We start from the raw sequence: 20,464 nt of genomic DNA, 5'->3' as shown, positions 1-20,464 counted from the left end.
TTTTTTGATTTTTGATTGAAGAGAACAACAGAAGAACAAAACAACACAACAGACTCTTTTCCCCGCCGTCAAAAAAGACCACCTTTGTTTTTTGTTTGCACATCGAGAAGAAGAAGAAGTAGTAGTCAAGAAGAAGAAGACAAAGAGCACAAACACACGCAGTATACACGAGATGCATCCTGTCGTTGTTCCTTCTTCCTGGCGGCCGCCAAAATGGAAAAAGAAGAAAAACAACAACGACGGGGAAGAGGAGACAAAGAAGGAGATAATAAAAAAAGAACAGGAAAAGAAGTGCTTTCACGGCGTGAAATGCTTGAAGAAACAACTGAAGAAAGCGCTCAACTTTGAAGTCGGGAAACTGAAACGACGCGTGACGATGCATGATGAGAAGAAGAACAATAAGAACAACAACAACAACAACAACAACAGCAGTAAGAATACGAAAAAGTTGTCGTCGTCGGAGAAGAAAGCGACGGAAAAGCAGTTACAGGCGGCAAAGACGCTCTCTGTGGAGGACTTGGAATTCGTCGCGAAGAAGTTAGCGAACGACTGCTTTCGGGAAGCGAAAGGAGAAGACGAAGTAGAAAAAGGAGGAGAAGGGAAAGGAGAAGGCGGGATTTTACCGCCGCCGGCGTCATCGCGGCTGTCCTCCTCAAAAGAAGGAGGAAATGAAGATTTGCAGAGAGCAAAAGAAGTCGTCGCTCGACGCATCGCGCACGCCAACTGCGTGAAAGAAGAGATGGAGAGTTTGAAAGCGAGGATCCTGTTGGTGCAAACGCGTGCGACGCAAATCGAAGAGGCGCGAAAACGAAGCGAGGAGAGGCTGGAGAAGAAAAAGAAAAAGAAGGAAGAAGCGGCGAAGAGACGAGCGGAGGAAGAAGAGAAGAAGAAGAAGAAGAAAAATGGTAACGGCAATAGTAACGATAATACAAACAGAGGCGATTCGGAGTCGTCAAGATCAGAATCCGAGGAGTCCGAGGAGGATGACGAGAAAAAATTTTCTTCGAGCGGCGGCGAGGAGAGCGACGATAGTCTGTCGCTTTCAGAAGAAACGAGACAAGACATGCGCGAAGCAAGAGAAGAAGCGAAAGAGAAGAAGAAGAAGAAGAAGAAACGGAAGAAGAATATCGATGATGAGAACGACGATGATGACGACGACGACCCGTTGAAATCGGCGCCGTTACCGCCGCCAAAGAAGAAGAAGCAAAAAGCGAGAATGGGCCAAAGGCAACGTAGACTACTGGCCGAGCAACAGTACGGCAGAAGCGCAAAACACGTCATCGCTGAGCAAGAAAAAGTCGAGGAAGAGCAACGGAAAGCCGAAGAGGATCTCAAATCTATGCATCCCTCGTGGAAAGCTAAACGAATGGATGCAAAAAAGCCGATGATTATTCCTCTAGACAACAACGGGAAAGGTAAGAAAGTTGTGTTTGATAACGACGGTGGCGATCGTAGAAAGCACGCGGCCACGAGCACTCAAAAGAGAGAGTATAAAGTCAAAATGCAATCAACAACACCAGGTGATGACGACAAACCGTTACACCCCTCGTGGACTGCAAAGTTGAAGCTAGATCAAGATGCGTGGGGTGGCGGCACGATTCCGTTCGAAGGTAAAAAGAAAACCTTCGAGTAGAAAGGAGTGATGAGTAGCGCAGTAGTGATAGAAAGTAGTAATTAAATAGAAGTAGAAATACAGCACAACATACTAGGTACAGTACGCTTGCTTGTCTGAATCTTTGCTTACATTCACCTAAATTCTAAATTCTAACTAAATCGGCATATTCTGGGCAGACTTTCCTGCACTGCTTCAACAACTCGATCGCCTTTCCCCAATGCCCTTCGCTTTCTTCGTTTTGCGCTCGTTTGTGTAAATCGTACGCTCGTCGTCCGTTTTCGTCGTTGCACTTCTTCTCCACTCTTTCGTACATCACGTCCGTTCTGATGATTATTTTCAATGCGTTTTCACCAACCGGCGCGCCTTCGTGCACAATCTCTTGCCTAAATATCAACACGCTTCCTCTCTCGCACTTCGCCGCATCTCCGATCCAATCTTTCGGCCAACGATATCTAGATTGCTCGTCCACGTCAAAGTGCGACAACGAACTCTCTTTCGGCTGATTATAAAACAGACTCGTCTCCCCGCCTTCTTTGCACGTGTTCAAATATACCAACACGCTATAAAACGATCGACGGTTGAAACTCTCCACGGTCGCGCCGTCCGTGTGCGGGCTGAAATGTCCTTTTCCTACGTACTTATTGAACAATAAATGGTCGTTAATTCCGTTGGCCTTCCATTTACCTTCCAAACCGCTCTCGTGTAACGGATGATCTTCGTCGATGACGAGCTCTTCGTCCAAGATGAACTTTCTCACGCGCTTCCATAAATTTTCCGCAATCTCTTTCGATCGAACTTCCACCGTATCCGAGTTTCTAAACATAGACGTCGACGACGACTTTGAATCATTAATACGGGAAGTAGCTGATGTATCGTCGCTGCTCCAAAACGAATACCCGCGATCTGTCCTCTTTTCGATGCCTTCGATCAACTCTCGACACTCCTCGCTCGAGAGCACGTTCTTCAGCACGATTGCTTTCAATTCGTGCACTTCTTTGTTCTCCGTAACAGAACTACTACTCGTAGCCGCAGTAGCAGCGCATCTTCTGCACATGATTTGATTTCTTTCTTCTTCTTCGTCGTCGTCGTTTTCTTGGTTTAACCGCGGGGTTGTCGTTGTTGATGATAAACATCCGTGAAATCTCTCGTCCACAAAACTCTCTTTTTTCTCTTTCGGTCGGATGTTTGTAAAATCCACTCGAACGAATTGTTGTCCTCCTCCCACCGTCGTCATTTTGTCTCGTTCTTCTTCTTCTTCTTCTTCTTCTTCTCTTTTTGAGGGGTTCACGCGGTAGTCAGACGACAGACATTTTGTGTCGTCCAACTCGTCGTCGTTGTTATTGTTGTTGTTGTTGTTGTTGTTCAGAATTGTTGTGTGGTGTGAAAAACACAGCTGACAGCAACAACAACAAACAGGAAACAACAAACAGGAAACTGAAAAAGTGCACAAATGCACTTTTTCTCTGCTTTCAAACGTTTGCTTCAGAAAAAAAAAATAATACTAATGGCTTTTGCAAAGAGGAAGACAAAGAAGAAGAGTACTAACGACTTTGAGGAGGAGGAGGAGGACGATGCAGACGATCAACGACAAAAGAAGAAGACGAAAACAACAAAAAAAGATGACGACGACGATGATGATGATGAGAAGACAAAGAAGACAAGGACAAAGAGAACGAAGGTAGCGCTGCTGAAAAACATCTTAATTTGCGGGACGCCAGGCACTGGGAAAAGCACGCTCGCGAAATTGGTTTTGGAAAAAGTCAACAACAACAACAACAAACGAATATGTTACGAATACGTCAACGTCGGCGATGTTTGCAAAGCGAAGGAATTCTACCATTTGTTCGACGAGAGATTGAACTCGTTCGTCATAGACGAGGATAAAATTCTGGACCACTTGGAACCTCTCGTTCGTCGAGGAGGGATGATTTTAGACTATCACTCGTCGGAGTTTTTCCCGGAACGATTTTTCTCTCACGTGATTGTTTTGACGTGCGGGAGGGAGAATACGAAAATTTTATACGAACGATTGGAGAAGAGAGACGGGTACACGAAAGAGAAGATTAGACAAAACGTGGAGTGCGAGATATTCGGGGAGTGCGTGGAAGAGGCGAAGGAGGCGTATACCGGGGATGGAGTCGTACACGTGCGATCGAACGAGACGGAGGAGGAGATGGAGGAGACCGTGAAGTTTATCGCGGAGGAGTTATTGGGCGCTAAATTGAGATGAACATCTACGGTACTACTGATACTATGCACTATGGATACACACTATCGCTATTAAACTAGAGCTTATGCGTGTAAACACGCCCAACGCTTAAAAAGAAGAAGAAGAAGAAGAAGAAGAATCAATCATCTCCGCGCTCGTAAATCTCTCTCTTACTCTGAGCGTTCCTAACGTAGTTGTTTCACTATTCTCCTCGCACGAGAATATCCCTACTGATCTCCACTCTTTTCTTATGCCAAATCTTGTTTTCTTTATCAATAATTTACCCCTACGACTAACTTTCCCTCCCCACGCCATGCACTTACACGTGATTTCTTCCTCCGCGTCAAAAACTACATCGCCTTTCTCCAACCGTTCGTTCTGGCCGTCGCCTAAAATGATTGAAAACCTGAGCGTATCTCCATCTACGCTCCATTTTCTTTTCCCAGGAAGGATTTTCACGGGACAAAATGCCCCGATGCTTTCGATGTTGACCGTGTTGTCTTCTAAAAACTTTACCCGAATGGGTAAAATCACGCGTTTCCCGCTCGCCGCCCAATTCGGTGGCATCCAAGTTCCCACCTCTCGTCCAAAATCTAAAGTTATCAAGAAGGTTTTATTAATCAACTCCTTCTGCGCTTTGCCGTCTAATCCGAGCTTTTTCGTAACTTTCAAACCTTTCGTTCTCCCATCTCTGGCCGCGCACGCGACGTAGAAAATAAACGACCATTGCAACAAAGCCGAGAGCGTTCGCGCGGAGAAGACGTCTTCTTTACGAAGCGAAGGGAGAAGATTGCTCGTCGTGTTTGCGTTGAAAGAAGAAGATGGCACGCCGATATCGTATCGTTCATCTAATTCAAAATCTTTCTCCTTATTCGCGCTCAGTCGTAACGGTAACGGCGTCCTTTCATTTTTCGTATTTCTCGTCCTGTCCATTCGATTCATCTCGGAGAGTTTCTTTGGTGTTTCCTCTCTCATGTACGTCTTCTTTTCCATCCTCAACTCGAACGGATTTGTATCAGTATTCGTCGTCGGGTAGTACACAAAAGACGCGTTCGCCGGTTCAGGATTAATAATACTACCACCACCACCACCGCACAACAGAATCGTTGACGCTATCGCTCCAACCGCGAAACCCGGAAGACATCGCGGCGGACTTTCCGCCTCCTCGTTTTGTGCCTCGTCGTCGTCTTCTTCGTTTTCACCAACCACGACGACGCAAAATCTTCGTCTTCCTCCTCTTTTTGTTCTTCTTCTTCTTAAAAGTATTACGTTTTTAGCGAAAGTTTTTGGTTGTTGTTTTGATGATGGTTTTACTACTACTCCTGGTGGTACGTGCGTTCGTTCGTTCGTTCTCATCATCATCATCATCGTCGTCTCTTCTTCAGTTGTTCAGAGAGAGAGAGAGGAGTCTGTATGTGTGGTCAGAGGAGAGACACAGAACTAGGAGGAATTACAGAAAGACAGGCCTCTTTTCATCAGTACACCACAAATCACTTTGTGAGATTTTTTCAATTTTTCGATTTTTATTGTTTTCTCGTCCAACACACTTTTCCTCTCTTTCTCTCTTTTGTCGTCAAATCAAAATCATCTCATTCCTCGTCTCTCTAAATCGAAGAGGAAAGAAACACAACAGAGAAGAAGGAGAGAAAGAAGAAGACAAAGAAGAAGAAGACAAAGAAGAAGAAGAACGTTAGATAATAATAATAATAATAATAATAAATACTACGTAAGCGCAACAACAAAGGAGGAAACGCGAAGGAAAAAAAGAATGGCCGGAGAGAATGTGTTACCACCACCCCCATCAACATCGACGTTGTTGAATACTACAGGTGGTGTTGAAAACAACAACAACAACAACAACACGAATAAAACAAGTAAAGACGTCATCAAATACATAGAGCTTGGCGACGAAACGTACAACGTCCACGACGTCGTCTCCATGAAAGCACCGGAAGGAGAAAAGCCGTACATTGCGAAAATTTTACGCTTCGACGTGCACGCAGACGAGAAGGAGAAGAAGAAAGCGGACAAGAACAATGAAGACAAGAAAGAAACGGACGAAGAAATAGAGAACAGAGCGGATAAAATAAACGTGCACGTGTCGTGGTACTACCGACCGGAAGAATCGGCTTCGGGACGGAAAGCGTTCCACGGCGAACACGAGGTATTCGCGAGCGACCACACCGATTGGGTAAAAGCGAGCACGATTGAAAGTAAAATACACGTGTACACTTTAGCGGATTATCAAGAGTTGCAATCGGTCAACGAAAAATCTTTCTTCAGCAGGTTTGCCTACAAAGCGGCGACGAGCGAGTTTAAACCGGACCACGTGCAAGTATTTTGTAAGTGCTCGATGCCGTATAACCCGGATTTGTTCATGGTCGAGTGCGGCGAATGTAAAGAGTGGTTCCATCCCGAGTGCATTGGAACATCGAGAGAGGATCTGGATAAGAACTTGAAAAACAGCGATTCGGAGTGGTTTTGTGACGAGTGCGTTCGGACGCACAAGCGCCCGAAAATTACGTAAAAAATCGGACTGGACGAGAGAGGGAAGAGAGATTATGAGCGCGAAGTTCGACGACGCGAATTCGAAAGGCGAATGATTCAGTGCGCAAAGCAGTCGAGAGGGTTATTTTGACGATGACGAGTTAAACCAAGCGAGCCCGAAGATGAATTAGAATCGAGAGAGAAACATGGAGAAAGAGACTGGTTCGATCAAAGTTCTGACAGAGAAGGGTGTGAGAGATTCTGTCTGTGAAGAAGGTCTGAACACCTACAGTCCTACACTTTTTTTATATATAAGCCAATATATATAAGGCATTCGTTTATAAGCACACACACACACACACACACACACACACACACACACACACACACACACGCACACACAACACGCGGACAACATAACACGGTAATAATGGAAACGACGACTGCAGACGACGCTAAAATATCCCTTCTGTCAAAGCTGATCGCGCAGAGCAGAGCAGAGCTGGACGAATTAGAGACGCACTTTGTCGTCCAGTCTTCTTCAGAAACGACGACAAATCAAAGTTTGCGGCCAACCTTTTCAACTTTGAAACAGTTGGTTCGTGAACTCGAAAAAGAAGGAGAAAAAGGAGAAGGAAAAGAAGAGAACTCGACGTCGTCGACGTTCAAACCACCGAAAGGTGCTGTTAGAATTCCCGGCATGGAAGCCGGGGGGGCGTTAGGGAAGGAGTTTCTACAGAATCTAAAGTTGAAGAATAATACGAATAATACGAAAGGAGAGGAAGAAGAGGGGGGAGACGAGGCGACGAGAGAACAATCAACGCCGGCGGCACCCAAGCCGGCTTGGATGATCGAATTAGCCGCGAAGAAAGCCGCCGCGCGAGCGAAAGAGGAGGAATGAGCTTAATTCATCTATCTAATTAATGCATGTATATTATTCACGAACGCGCTACTGTATTTTCTAACATCGCCCAAAAACTCGACTATTCGCGTGATACCGTCCGTAACTCCAAGATCTCGCTGTTAGTACTAACGTTTCTAAAATATTCTTATAACTAAACTACCAGTATGTATACGTGCAAAGAAACACTTCTTATTGTTATTCTTATTCACCCAAAAATGTATTCGCCAAAGACAAAGGACCTTCGATGAACGCCGCAAGAATCCGAGAGATGCCAGATACCGCTCCAAATATGCTTCCTTCTGCCATACCAACCAAGCCTCTGCACTCGAGTCCAGTGATTGGATTCTGAATGATATCCATGACTGCTTTACAAACAGAGCCAACAACGCGCTCGGAATAGCGCGTGGGTAGAACGTTGCCGTCGACGACGTTGATTGATGATGATGGTAATGACATGATGTGACGGTCACGCACTGCTCTGCGTCGTTCATTTTCCAAGGAATCGAACTCTTCTACCCAACCGTCAGCGATCGATTTGATGCGATTTAAAGTTGTCATACCAGACCTCCCGAAAGCAGAAGTAACGCGAGCGAAAGCCTTCAAACCATTCCCTTCGCCTAATTCATGTACAGCGTGCCGAGTGGACTCCACTAAACGAGCGGGATCACCTAACAGAGCATTGTGCTTTATCAAATCACGAATTCTTCCAACCGCTTGGTTTTTTACGTGTCTCTCTAAAGCTTTCAAAACCTCGTCCGGAAAGGCGAGCGCTTTCTGATTCTTGAAACCGCTCAAAGTAATTTTAGCCCGTTCAACCGCGGCTAGCTTTGAGAACAAAAACGGAACAAACGGCAATTCTGTAAAGGAAAGCACAATTGGCACGTCAGAAATAGAAAGCTTGTCTATTCGAAAGAGCGCAGCATCTTCTATGGCTTTGAAGCTTTTACTCTTCACTTTCCTATTTCTCTCCATCTTGAGTCGCGTCTCTAGTTTTGGTTTTTCCAAGACATCCAGCGACTGGACACATACCGCGACAAATCCTGGAACTTTTTTCAGCAAACTTTCCTGCAAATCAATGCGCACGGGTGCAACATCAACATCTACGCGAGCGCCCGATCGCGTAACGTGACGTGAAAATACGCGCCCACTTAGTGTAAGCGTAATCGCGTTTCTTGCAGCGGTAAAATAAGTGGCTCCGATGTTCGCCGTCCTCATCTCGGCATTCGGCACGGAGAGAATAATGGATGATTCATTTTCTTCGCTCGAGCTCGATGTACAGATATCAATTCTTTCGACAATAAGATGCCCTTGAACGAGCGGGTCGGGCTCTTCTTCATCCTTACAATTTTCGGACAGCATCACTGATATGCCGTGCACTCTACCATTCACCAACTCTGTCTTTTCGTGTTGAGCAGAAAGCCCGATTGATACAACTTTGATTTGAAAGCTCTCCAAAAAGAAAGGTTTTGTTCTCCAAGATAACGAAGATGAAGCTGTCGCTGATGACTTAGACACTGGCGACGATAGCAAATGAGAGACTGGTATCTTAGATGAAGACGAAGGCTTCTTTAGAGGAGAAACGACGAACTTGGGCGGAGGTGACGTCTGAAAAAATTCCTTAACACCTGGTAGTTCTTCTTCGTCGTCGTCGATATCGTCGCCGTCTTGATTTACGAAATGCTTACCTGCAATGACATCGATATTATAGCATCCATCTTCCTCAGACTCGTTAAACTGAACCGAAAAATGTACGTCATCTTTCGTCCGGTCTAAACTGAGAGCTCTCGTACATCGACACCACGCCGTTGAAGCTGTGATTTCATCGGACCAATTCCATCTCTCCTGAGCAGATGATGCTGGGCGTATGCGAACACGCGGGGCATCCTCACTCTCTTCTGCACTTTCTTCTTTTCTCTCACCTTCACGGGCGTTGTCTTTCGTCATGCTGTTGGCAGGTTTCTTATTTCGCACGTGCGCTGTCTGTCCCGGCAGAAGGATAATCCCATCTGACTCTTCAAAATCAGATTCCTTAAATGCTACAATTTCGTCTGTGGAATTTGTTATCGTCCCTTTCGGACGCACAAAAATGTGAGCACATCCCCCGTCGGAATCCTCGTATATTGTCGTGATGACGTAGCTATAATAAGGTTTTACGTGTACTATTTTGAATTTCCCAGACGCGGGCGCAAGCTCAAACGGGTCTGACGCATACTCTTCACATCCTAGCGTGAATAGACCAAAGCCGCTGTCTCTCCGATGCCGTCGCGAATTGCCAAGTATTCTCGGATATTGCGTACTGTTCTTCATTGCCAAAATCTTGCCTCCGGAGGATGACGAAGGTAAGGCATAAGGTGCAGAATCAGATGAAAATCGAGATAAATGTGAGGAAACTCCTGCGGAAGATACACCAAAAGCATTTGGAGAAGGCGTTTGGAACCTAGCGCTCAAGTTCGCTCGAACTGGAGTCGATGTGAATGATGCTTCTAAATCGGAAGAAGAAAACGACGTAGAATGCATTCGATTAAAGAGCACTGCTTTCGATGATAAATCAGATGCAGCGGTGTGTTCAAATGCCTTTTCCGTGGTTCCAATTCTTCCCATCTCATTGATACTTGTAGATGGTGGCGTTGGAGGACAAACTACAGTGTTTGCGCTTGATTCATCGAGTGAGCCCAATCTATCGTTGTACTTGCCGCTCGTAATGCTTTTCATGTCCGCGTATTTAAGCGTGAGCGACTGCGTCGTCAAATTTGTCAACGTCATAGCGCACGCGATTGATACTACTCTCGAGCTCGTATTTTTGTCCAAGTACACGGAGCATTCCAAAGTCGTCACATCCTCGTCGCTCCTATCGTTAGTATTTCTACGAATAGACGGAGACATATGTCTGAATACTTTGAGAGGATTTTGTCGTCGTGACAAGTTTGAAAATGTGGGGATGTATATAGAACTTCTCGCACAGACGTATCCCAAGGGAACAAACGATAAAGTAGCTGCGTCCAAGACATCTTCAGACTCTTCTATAATCGCTGTCGATCGAGGAGCAACAACAAAAGAAGAAAACTTCCGATTTCCAGATAAGAAACTTGCCTTTATTGGGACCGGTAGATGATTTCTCAGCTCTAAGGGCGCAACAAAAGCAATTGTCCGCGTGACAGATTCTTCGTCGGAAGATATCACAATCGCGCATCGCCTCGCATTTACTGGTATGAATGAATCGACGGAATGAAGTGAGATTTCATCACTTGGCAGTAAGGAGAATGCCCCTTCGCCCTCAAATTTCCAAACGAACGAATCTAAGCTGGCAAGCGATAATGGAAGGTATTTATACTCTCCAGCCTCAATTGGGCCAAACGTCGATTTTCCGGCGAAAGATAACACCACTGGCTTTAACGTTGAATTCTGAACAACAATATTCGAACGCAATACCACCTCTCTTTGCTCAACTGCGTTTTCGCGACATCGAATCTCCGCTACTAACGAACACGAGTCTCCCTCTGTGCCACCCCAGACCGATTTTGGCAACGCTTCGCATTTCCGGGCTTTAGATTCCAAATCAGCCAATGATAGATAATGTCGCGATTCTGGGGCATTGGTCAGACGAATCTTCAAGCCAATAACAGTCGGTAAGCGAAATAATGACAATCCAGAACGCTCATATCCGTATTCGTTGCTCATTCCCAACGGCGGCGCAAGCGAAGATAAGTCGCCATCTCCCAGTCTCTCTAGGTATTCAGATGCATCATCTTTCCACGAATCTCCGTAACGAACCGCAACCTCTCCGTTTGAGATGCATGTTCCGCCCAATGAAGTGTCCATGTTTGTCAAAAATTCGTAGCTAAGATCTACTCCGGAAGAATTCTTCAGCCAGAAGCACTGAAAGGGCTCAACCGCGCGGGTATCTCGCGCTCGGGAAGCAGATCTCAAAGTGTCACAATTTACTATGGCATTGGAAACTGCTAATGACTCAAGTATCGTTTTTCGAACTACGAAATCAATGGAAGAAGTTGTTAGGATGAACGATTTGTTTCCAGTTTCCACAGAACTTTTCAATGCAACTGGCTCCAAGGCAAATTCCCAGTTGCGTTTCAACGTGTCATATGTGCCCCCGCAGACCTGGAAAGATACTGATAAAGAAAGTGGAATGACTTTATTTTCTTTCATTGTATGGTTGATATGATTTGCTTCTAGGGAATCTTTGCTTCTCTTTGTGCAATTCACGTACGTGTTCGTTAAAGAAGCGAAAGAGACCGGAACCGGGTGCTCCATACTGTATCGATCATCATCGATACGCACGCTAATGCGACGGATACCAAGTTTAGTAGAATCGGGCAGATTTTTGACAAAGTTCGTATTGTCTCCTTCGCTATTTTCGGTTCTGCTCGGGTTCGTTTCCATACTGCGCTCTGATATCAAAGATGAAGAAGATGCCGATGATAGAGATGAGAGTGGACGATCTTTGTCGGCGGAGGGAAGCACCACTCCTCGTCTACAAACCCTATCAAGCTCTGAGACGACGTTCTTGATGAACGAATCTACGATACTGATATGGGTCGATGTCAAGCGAGCGTCAATATGCGCGACGTTGACTTCTAAATCATCGGGATCCTGTCGTCTTTCGATATGGATCGATTTTACCTCCAGTAATCGACTCGATGTTCTCAACATTCGAATAGCTTCTTGCGCGCCGTATTTACTTTTACCGGCGCATACGTAAAATTCATCGATGACAACATCTACTCCGGTCGAAAGATCCACCGACGCATCAAAGTCGGCATTTATCACATTACTCATTGCTTCAAATTGCCAAGGTACGGTTACAGACCATTGTCCTGAAAATGTTCTAAAGTCAGCGGAGGCCATTACATTCACTCTGGAAATAGAAGCCGACTGATGGTATCCATCCTCTGTCGTGAAAGCCAAATTGATTTCGTTCATCTTCACATATGCTTCACTCGTAATCGAAACGGGAACAGTTCTTAGTTCAACACCGCCTGGGATATTCATAGAGATGGATCCAGCATTTTTGTGCTCAAAAAGCGAACTCACCACCGAGATTCGTTCGAGTTTGCCTGTGACGATTGACTTCGAATCAGTAACCTCCAAAACTGCTCTTGCAACATAGTCCACGCATGGAGGAACATCGTCAATAAGCAATACACGTCGCGTTGGCAAATCGCTCCATCGCATGTTGGGTGCCTCCAACGCATGTGATGACGGAGCGTGCTGTGATTGCAAAGAAAAACTTTCCCGATTCGAATCACTTTGAGTTTCTGTCGTTGCTGAACTGAATTTTCGAATCATAGCAACGCAGTCATAAAGAGATGCATCAACCTCAATACCACCGATATCTGCATGGACGTATACATTTTCATCTCTGCGTTCTGCTCTCGATATTGAAATATTTGATACAGTTGCTGCTATAGTGTTACTTTCACAAAGTACCGAAAATGAATCGATTTTCACTGTGGACCAAGCTATCGGCTCTTCCTTTATGGTCGTAGAAGCTGCATCAAAAGCGAGACCCTTCACTTTGACCCGTAACCAAAAGTCGGGCTCCTCGTCAATATATTTACCATTACCGTTCACATCGAGAATTTCTAAGTCAATATCAGGCAAAGATACCCTGGCGTCCAGTGTAATCGGAGGCGCAATCATCGCAGAAACTTTGAACAGTTTGTCCGAACGCCAGTTGGATACATCCATTTTGTTCACCTGCATGCGTGAAAAAATATCAAATAGCATGGCGAGACTCTTAACATCTGAAGGTAAAATAGATAAAGAGATGGGGTCAAAGCGCTGAACTGCAAGTCGCTGGGTACGATTTACCGTATTTTTCTCGGAAATAATTGCTGCGCTCCAACCATTCAAGATGAAGGTCTTGTCACCGGATATGTTTGTCCCGATGCACATGTTGTCAACCGAAAACGAGCTTTTCATCGTTCCTACTAAATTTTCTAATTCGTTTAACGATGCAATATCACCAATATCTTTCGCAGATTCCAGTAAGTCGTTCATATACGTGTCTCTTCCTACGAAGACGTTGATTTCATCATTCTCGTCTCTTACCACACCACCAGAAGTCGAAGTTAATCTATCAAATCCAGCACAAAGTAAAGGTTCTCTCGTTTCATTGTGCACCAAACACACCGATAAACCTTCTAGAGTAATATCCATTTGCTTAGCGTATTCTTTAGCCTCCAACAACGCTTCAACCGTCTGCAAACGAGAACTCGTATTCAATTTCAAGGCTTCACAAAGCGGGAACAGAGTAGCACTCAATCTATTTGCAAAAAGCGAGCTCTTTGGAACTTTATTTACCGCAAACTGTAGAATCAACTCCAAAGATACCGAATCAATCACAACATTTAACGGAGCGACTACGAGAGATGTTATATTTTGACCTTCACTCGTTTCAAGAGTGATTGACGCATGTTTATGGTTGTCCTTCCCTCGGAGAATTTCCGTCATCTTATCACCCGATACTACGTAAGCAGAAAAACTTTGCAAAACAACTTTGAGATCAGAACTATTGCTTTCCATGGGATCAAGGGTCTCCTCTTCATTGACTCGAACATAGACTTTGTCGTATACTAACTCTATGCACTTATCGGCTCCAAAATTATCGTGCAGTCGAACAGAAAGTTTTGGTATCGCTACGTGGAAAACACAATCTGTGTGCTCCATAATTTGTTGGTGCAGTTTGATGCGCGCAGCTTGCCTAGGTTTATTTAACTTCGATCGTTTATACCGTTGCCGTCGTTGTCCACGTTGATGCATGTGTTCGATAGTTGTGAATGACAGTTTTGTCGCTACAGACGCGGTAGCTTCCAAACCTCGCTTTAGTCTACGCCGCAAATGAAGGCCCGTCAGTGTACTAGATGACTTGAAGCCAAGACTAGCGAAGATTTCTTCTTCCTCGGCGTATTCTGCGTCATCATTTTGGTCCATATCATCATCTGTATCGTTACTACAACCATCGTCATCATAATCATCACTATCAGTCGTATTGGATGACGAAGAAGCAATGATGGCGTCTTTAACTATTTCTGATAATCGCTGAGAAGTGTCCTTGGATTTCGCCTCTGTCCTCTTTCTTGACGGGCCGCGTCGATTAGGCGTTGACTTCTTGGACTCTCTTCTTCCTCTCAGGACTGCACGTTTTGCATACTGCCACCATTCTTTCCAATTTTTTCCATCCTCATTTAATGGTCTTTTCGCAAATGCATATTCTATTCTCTTTTTCCAAACCTTCAGTGCGGATTCTAGATGGGCAATTGAGATGAGCTGAGCGGGCGTTAAGGCTAGGTGAATCGCGTCATCGTTCACAGCGACAATCGCAGCGGCAAAACCACGATTCTTCTTACGCCGAGAAACTCTGAGAAGCAAAGTGGTATTATCAACACGTATCAAGGTCGGTGATGGTGATCCTTCATGCGAATGCTCTTTAGCAGGTGATGAAATCGTATGGAAAGGGTGTTCCGGAAACCAGCCTCTCGGCGTACGACAATCGCACTCTAACGCAACGCGGAATCCGGTAACGTCTATGGATTTAACTCGCGTTTCCATAAAATCAACAGATGACGCTTGGCTGTAGAATGCGCTCGCAATTTCCGAAGATTTACTATCTGCATCGTCATCGTTCGGATTCGCGATTCGTAAGCAGTCCAGGCGTATGGAAAATTCTGAAAGATGTTTCGTTTCGTCGTCGTCACTGTCTTCTGTCTGTTCTTTTTCTCGTTTTGGTGATATGTCTTTGAAAATGATAGTTACGTTCTCTAACTCTACGTGCATACTTGCAAACAGAGGTGCCCAAATAGCCATCAATGCGGGATCTTCCTGCATTGATGCGATGTCGTCTATACTCTTCTGAAGCTTTTCTGTCGCGATATCTTCTGCTTCCGTAGAAGACGCCGCCGCGCCAAACGCTCGGAACCAATCATCCTCTTCCCGCGGAGAACAATGTATCACAACATCACTCACTCGAATATTTATCGGATGCCTACGTGCATACCACGTTTTCCAATCCATAGATAGCGATAAGTTTCCAATCGTTCCCTTCGTGATGGAAAATGGTAGTTGCAACGAAGAGTCGTTGTTCAAATTTGAAGCATTTAAGCAGATATTTTCCAAGTTTACGTTCCCAGACCACACTGAAGTCGAGACAGACGTTCTGTCCAAACCAACGATATAGTTACGGAGCACCCGTTCCAATATCGGTGCCACTATGTAATTCATTCTGTGCGTTGTGTGCGTTCAATTTTCGTTTTGTTCGCTTTTTTCAATTTTGCAGTTTTCATCGCGCGCTCTCTTTTATCACTTGTTCAGGTCCATTGTTATATTAGCGAGCGACTATCAGATTTGTCTTGGAAAGACCCAAACATCAACACGAATATTGTGTTGGACAGAGCGCAATTTGCGCTCCGAAAAGATGGAAATAGGCTATATATATGGCGAATTGTCAATATGTAAAAACATTTCTCTCTCTCTGACTGAGTCACTAATAAAGAGGAAGAGAAAGGGACAGGTGTGAATTTGCGTGTCAGCGTATGATTAAAATTTTACTTTCATCTTCGATCTGTCAATCGTGACGATACCTTCCTTCGTACGAAGCGTCGGGATGTCAAAACTTATACCTTTTGCGCAACTAATCTCGCGCTTGAGCACTTCTTCCTGCATGGCTTTCCGCTTTTTCTCGGATTCGAGGTATTCTGCCGTCGCTTTGGAAAGCTGCGTCTCGAGCGCCCGAATCTTGAGCACGTCGCACTCTCTAGATTCTCGCGCATTGTATTTACGTTTCCATTTTTCGGAGTTCGCATTCGCGGACGTCGTGTTTAAGCGCTCCTCTTCGATGGTATCGCGGTGAATAGCTTTCATGTTCTCCACGTAATTTCTGTGGTCTTTTCGTAGATTTGAAATAAAGTCTCGGTGACTTGCGCTTAATTTTTCCTTCTCGAGTGCATTCGCCGATCGCTCGGCGCTGATTTGGTCGTTAAAGGCTTGGATTTTGCTTAAAAGCGTTGCTTCGCGAGTATTACTTTCGTCGATGTCCGATTGATGTGCCAATTTTACCTCTTCCAATGATTTCGCCCACGCTTCGTTCTCAGATTTGCGAACGTTTTCGAGTCGGTTCTCAAGTGCACGCAACGATTTCTCCAGATTATTCTGATAGCTCGTCGTGATTTGTTTCGTTTGACTTTGAAAATAGGCTTCCATGCCAGAAATTTTCGTTTCGCTGGCTCTCGCCCTTTCTTCAATCTCTTTCCGTAAGGTGGAAACTGTTCCTTCATGGCAGCGGTTCAGATGCGCGATAGTTTCCTCTTTCTCTAATTCAATTTTACGAATGCTTCTCTCCTTCTCCGCGTCCATGTCCAACATCTTTTTCTCGTATACATTGATCATATCTTGCATCTCTGCGTCGTCAATGTTTTTCGTCGCTTCGACGGCTTCATCTATTTCTCGCGATAGTCTTCTCGCGAAATCTTCATTCATCGCACGCGCCTTGTTTTCAAACGCGAGATCCGCTTTCCTCTTTTCCGAGTCGAGCACTTTTTCTGCATCCATGAGAGCACTTTTGTGAGATCGCTCGAAAGATACACACAAAGCTCTTTTTTCTTCGTTGAATATTTCGCGGACTTCGCGAAGTCGAGTATTCATTTCTTCCTTCACATCCCGTGCTGCTTCGTTTGCTCGCATATTTTCTTTACGTAAACCGAGAATTTCCTCCCTCAAACGTATTTCTCGCGCCCGGGAGGCTTCAGCCTCGAGAGATATTGCTCTTCGTTCGGCATCTCGCCTTGTAGTTTCAGCGTCGTGAGAATTCTGAAGTTCTTGGATCGTGTATTCAAAATCTGAAGCTTGAGACTCGTGCTCTCGGAGCGCTTGCGCGAGCGTTTTGTTTTCTTCTTTTGCTTGACGCAGTTTCTCTTTCATTTCTTCGTTTACGAGTACAGCCTTTCTCTCAAAATCTCTTTTTTGTGTTTGTAAGTGTTCATGTCGAGATGCCAACGCATCCTCGAGCGCACACTTGTGCTGTTCTTGTAAAATCTCAATTTCTGATTCATGTTCCCTGCGAAGTTTCGAGTCGAGTTCAAAAAGCTCCTCTTTGTGTTGTTTCGAAATAGCCATAGAATTTTCGAGCGTCTGAACGTGTCTTTGCTCAAAGTCCGCGTTCGCAATCTCTAAGTCGCGCGCCACCTTCTTCTCTTTTTCTAGCGCGAGGTGTGTCGCATGTCTCGCATCTTCAAGTTTACGCAGATTCTCGGCAATTCCTCTTTTATCGCTCAAAGCTGTTTCGAGGCGTCGTTCGAGCGTTTCAATAACACTTGACTGTTCTGTATTCACTTTGATACCATCTTCGCGGGAGGCATGAGCAATATCGAGTTGCTTATTAAGCTCTTCATTCATATTGCGTAGTTTCACGCTCGAACTTATTTCGTTTTGAAGTTTCTTCTGAAGGTCTATACTCAGAGACTGTTCCTTCTTTACGTTTTCCTTGAGAGCCTCAACCTCTCGAGATAAAACGTCGCACGCGTCTACTTGGCGAAGGAGACGCGATTCCAAGGCTTCACGAACCGAATTGACTTCTTTATTGCATTCTTCACGGTAAAACAAGCTTTCCTTTTGGAAATTTCTCTCTAAGCTTTCACATCCACGCTTAAACTTTTCGGCATTTAAAGCGGTTTGACTTTCGTGCTCCTCCATGAGCGCTCGTACGCTTTCTTTTCCTTTCGTCTCGAGAGTTTTGTACTCATTCAACATTTCTTCGTATTTTATTTCCATCGATTTCAAATTTTCATCTTTGCTTTCAACTTCTATTCGCCGCGCCTCCACGACCTCTTCTAGATGTTCAGCCTTCGTCTCCCACGCCCGCCGTTCTCTTTCAATTCTACTCTTCTCTTCCTCCAATGATTGACGAAGTTCCATCTCTTTTAATAACTTTTTGTTCGTCTCACTCACGGTGTGTTCTATCGTTTGTTTCTGCTCTCGTTCTTTCTGTTCGCTCAGTTTAAACAAAATTTCGAGCTCTTCCATTTTTTCGTTCAAAGCATCTGATTTCGATTCCGCTTCTCGTATGATCTCGCGCAACGCTTCATCCACGCCGCTTTGCATTATACGCGTCTTCGCTTCCAACTCGTTTGCAATTCGTTCGAACCGTTCTTTTTCATTAGCCTCTTCGCGCCATTTCGAGTGCGTCTCTAAAACTTTCCTCGCCGCATCCGCTCGACACAGTTCGATAGTGTTCGAGTGTTCTTCTTCCATTTCTTTTTCTCGCTCTCGAGCGTCTTCGGTTTCAGAGTGCAAATTGGAGACTACTTTCGTCAGCTGAGCAATCTTCTCGCACATTCGTTTCTGTTTTTGATATTCCACCCGAGAAAGAGAGGGAGAGAGAGAGAGAAAGAGAAAGATATGTTTAATTGGTCGCGACTTATATCAAAGGAAGCGCGCGCAAGAGTGAGAGGTTTGGTCGATGAACACACGCGCACACGAGTCAAACTTTTTTGCTCAGGGGCTTAGAGATTCACATGCGAGAGATGCGAGTTTAAGCGTGTAAAAAAAGAGAACAAATAGGATTCACTTTCGAGCGAAGACACGCACCACAAGAACATCGCGCGGAAGAGCAGCGGTAGTGGTGGTGGTGTTCGTCGCCTCTTCTTCCTCTTCGTTTAAAAAAGGACGGCCTCTTCCCATGCCGGCAGTCATTTCCTTCGTTCGTATCTCCTTTGTTTTTGACGCGCGAGACGAGGGCGAGATCGGTTTGACTCGGTTTCACACCAAAAAGACAAGAAAGAAAAATAAAAGCGCACATCCACGACATACGCGCACGACACGATGAGAGCGACAACGAGTAGTTTTGCGACAACATCAGCCAGCTCAATAACCGATACCCTTGCCCTAAAAAAGCAACAGAAGAAGATGCGTGCCAACGCAGGAGTCCGCTGCGGAGCGACGAAATCATCTTCATCATCATCAGACGACCAAACAAAAGATAAAAAGATAGTGATTCTTGGAGGCGGCTTGCAAGGCTTAGCTTCGGCGTATTTCTTGTGCAGCGAGAGAGGGTGCACGAACGTGACGTTGGTGGAACGGTGCGACAAGGTGGCACCAGCAGCTTCCGGGAAAGCGGGAGGATTTCTATCCCCGGGCGGTTGGGGTAATAAGCAAACGCGAGAGTTGCACACGAAGAGTTTTGAACTCCACGAAAAGTTGGCGAAAGACTTGGATGTGACGTCGTTTCGTAAAATTCGAACGTTATCGGTGCAAGCCGGTGAGAGCGGATTAGCGGATCCGTTGGTAGAATGGTTAGACGGCGATATTCAGCAGAACTCGGTTTTGGACGAGAATACTGCGCAAGTAACTCCGTCGGAGCTTTCGAGTAAGTTGCACGAATCCGCGACGAAAAATGGATTGAAGACTTTATATAGTACGGAGTGCACGGGGATTAGTTTTAAAGACGAAGCGCGGAGCGTTGTGAACGGTGTACACGTGAAGAATAAAAGCGATGACTCGCAATCGATCACTCTCGAATGCGACGTCGTCGTCGTTGCGATGGGTCCGTGGACGACGAGAGCGGCGAGTTGGTTTCCCGATGCCGACTTTCCTATGACTGGCATTAAATCAACTTCGATAGTTTTTGAAGCTTCAGACGCGGTGAAAAGCAATCCAGCGGCGTTATTTTGTGCCGAAGACCCTCGATTCCAAACACACTTGGAAGTGTACCCCAGAGTCGACGGATCGGTGTATTTATGCGGGATTGGCGGGAGCGATTATGTGGACGAGGATAGATTAGCGCCGGGGGGCGATTGTGAATCTGCTGATCTCATCAAGGCAGATCCCAGCCGAGTGCAAGCGGCATGGGATTCTTTCAAGTCCATGTCCCCGTCCGTTGGTTCCTCTCCTCCAATTTTAACGCAAGCGTGTATGCGCCCTTGCGCTCCAGACGCGTTACCTTTTCTCGGTAAGTTGCCGAACGTCGAGAACGCAATCGTGGCGAGCGCGCACAACTGTTGGGGGATTCTATGGGCCCCTATTACCGGTCAAATCGTTTCCGAATTGATCATGGATGGTAAATCGAGTTGTAATCTCGAACACTTTAGCCCAGGGAGGTTCGCGAGACCTGCCACAAATGGACGCGGGCGAAAGAAAGGAATACTCTCGGTAGGCGAGCAATGGTAAAAAGCCCCCCCTCTTTTTTATATATTCCTGTACTACTTTGTCAAAATTACAACCTTATTCTTTAAAAATTAAT

At 45.4% G+C, this 20,464-nt stretch overlaps 8 protein-coding genes across 8 annotated transcripts; 4 read left to right on the top strand and 4 right to left on the bottom strand.

Annotated features, from left to right (window-relative positions):
- Positions 1–172: 172 nt before the first annotated feature.
- Bathy07g00320 (unnamed protein product) lies at positions 173–1,633 on the top strand (the record flags this gene model as incomplete). Its single annotated transcript, XM_007511886.1, has 1 exon — positions 173–1,633. The coding sequence occupies one exon, from the start codon at positions 173–175 to the stop codon at positions 1,631–1,633; it is 1,461 nt and encodes a 486-aa protein (XP_007511948.1).
- A 124-nt stretch (positions 1,634–1,757) lies between these two features.
- Positions 1,758–2,849, bottom strand: Bathy07g00310 (hypothetical protein; the record flags this gene model as incomplete). Its single annotated transcript, XM_007512107.1, has 1 exon — positions 1,758–2,849. One exon carries the CDS (start codon positions 2,847–2,849, stop codon positions 1,758–1,760), a length of 1,092 nt encoding a protein of 363 aa, XP_007512169.1.
- Positions 2,850–3,119: 270 nt separating this feature from the next.
- Bathy07g00300 (predicted protein) lies at positions 3,120–3,845 on the top strand (the record flags this gene model as incomplete). The annotated part of the gene is made up of 1 exon (XM_007512255.1): positions 3,120–3,845. The coding sequence occupies one exon, from the start codon at positions 3,120–3,122 to the stop codon at positions 3,843–3,845; it is 726 nt and encodes a 241-aa protein (XP_007512317.1).
- Positions 3,846–3,932: 87 nt separating this feature from the next.
- On the bottom strand, positions 3,933–5,192 carry Bathy07g00290 (predicted protein; the record flags this gene model as incomplete). Its single annotated transcript, XM_007511812.1, has 1 exon — positions 3,933–5,192. One exon carries the CDS (start codon positions 5,190–5,192, stop codon positions 3,933–3,935), a length of 1,260 nt encoding a protein of 419 aa, XP_007511874.1.
- Positions 5,193–5,592: 400 nt separating this feature from the next.
- On the top strand, positions 5,593–6,351 carry Bathy07g00280 (the record flags this gene model as incomplete). The annotated part of the gene is made up of 1 exon (XM_007511818.1): positions 5,593–6,351. One exon carries the CDS (start codon positions 5,593–5,595, stop codon positions 6,349–6,351), a length of 759 nt encoding a protein of 252 aa, XP_007511880.1.
- Positions 6,352–7,416: 1,065 nt separating this feature from the next.
- Positions 7,417–15,453, bottom strand: Bathy07g00270 (predicted protein; the record flags this gene model as incomplete). The annotated part of the gene is made up of 1 exon (XM_007512220.1): positions 7,417–15,453. One exon carries the CDS (start codon positions 15,451–15,453, stop codon positions 7,417–7,419), a length of 8,037 nt encoding a protein of 2,678 aa, XP_007512282.1.
- A 315-nt stretch (positions 15,454–15,768) lies between these two features.
- On the bottom strand, positions 15,769–18,561 carry Bathy07g00260 (hypothetical protein; the record flags this gene model as incomplete). The annotated part of the gene is made up of 1 exon (XM_007512047.1): positions 15,769–18,561. The coding sequence occupies one exon, from the start codon at positions 18,559–18,561 to the stop codon at positions 15,769–15,771; it is 2,793 nt and encodes a 930-aa protein (XP_007512109.1).
- A 570-nt stretch (positions 18,562–19,131) lies between these two features.
- Positions 19,132–20,391, top strand: Bathy07g00250 (predicted protein; the record flags this gene model as incomplete). The annotated part of the gene is made up of 1 exon (XM_007511960.1): positions 19,132–20,391. One exon carries the CDS (start codon positions 19,132–19,134, stop codon positions 20,389–20,391), a length of 1,260 nt encoding a protein of 419 aa, XP_007512022.1.
- Positions 20,392–20,464: the final 73 nt, after the last annotated feature.

The sequence above is a fragment of the Bathycoccus prasinos genome, assembly GCF_002220235.1.
Source record: "Bathycoccus prasinos genomic : Chromosome_7".
Lineage (NCBI taxonomy): Eukaryota > Viridiplantae > Chlorophyta > Mamiellophyceae > Mamiellales > Bathycoccaceae > Bathycoccus > Bathycoccus prasinos.
This window is presented reverse-complemented; position numbering and strand designations above follow the sequence as displayed.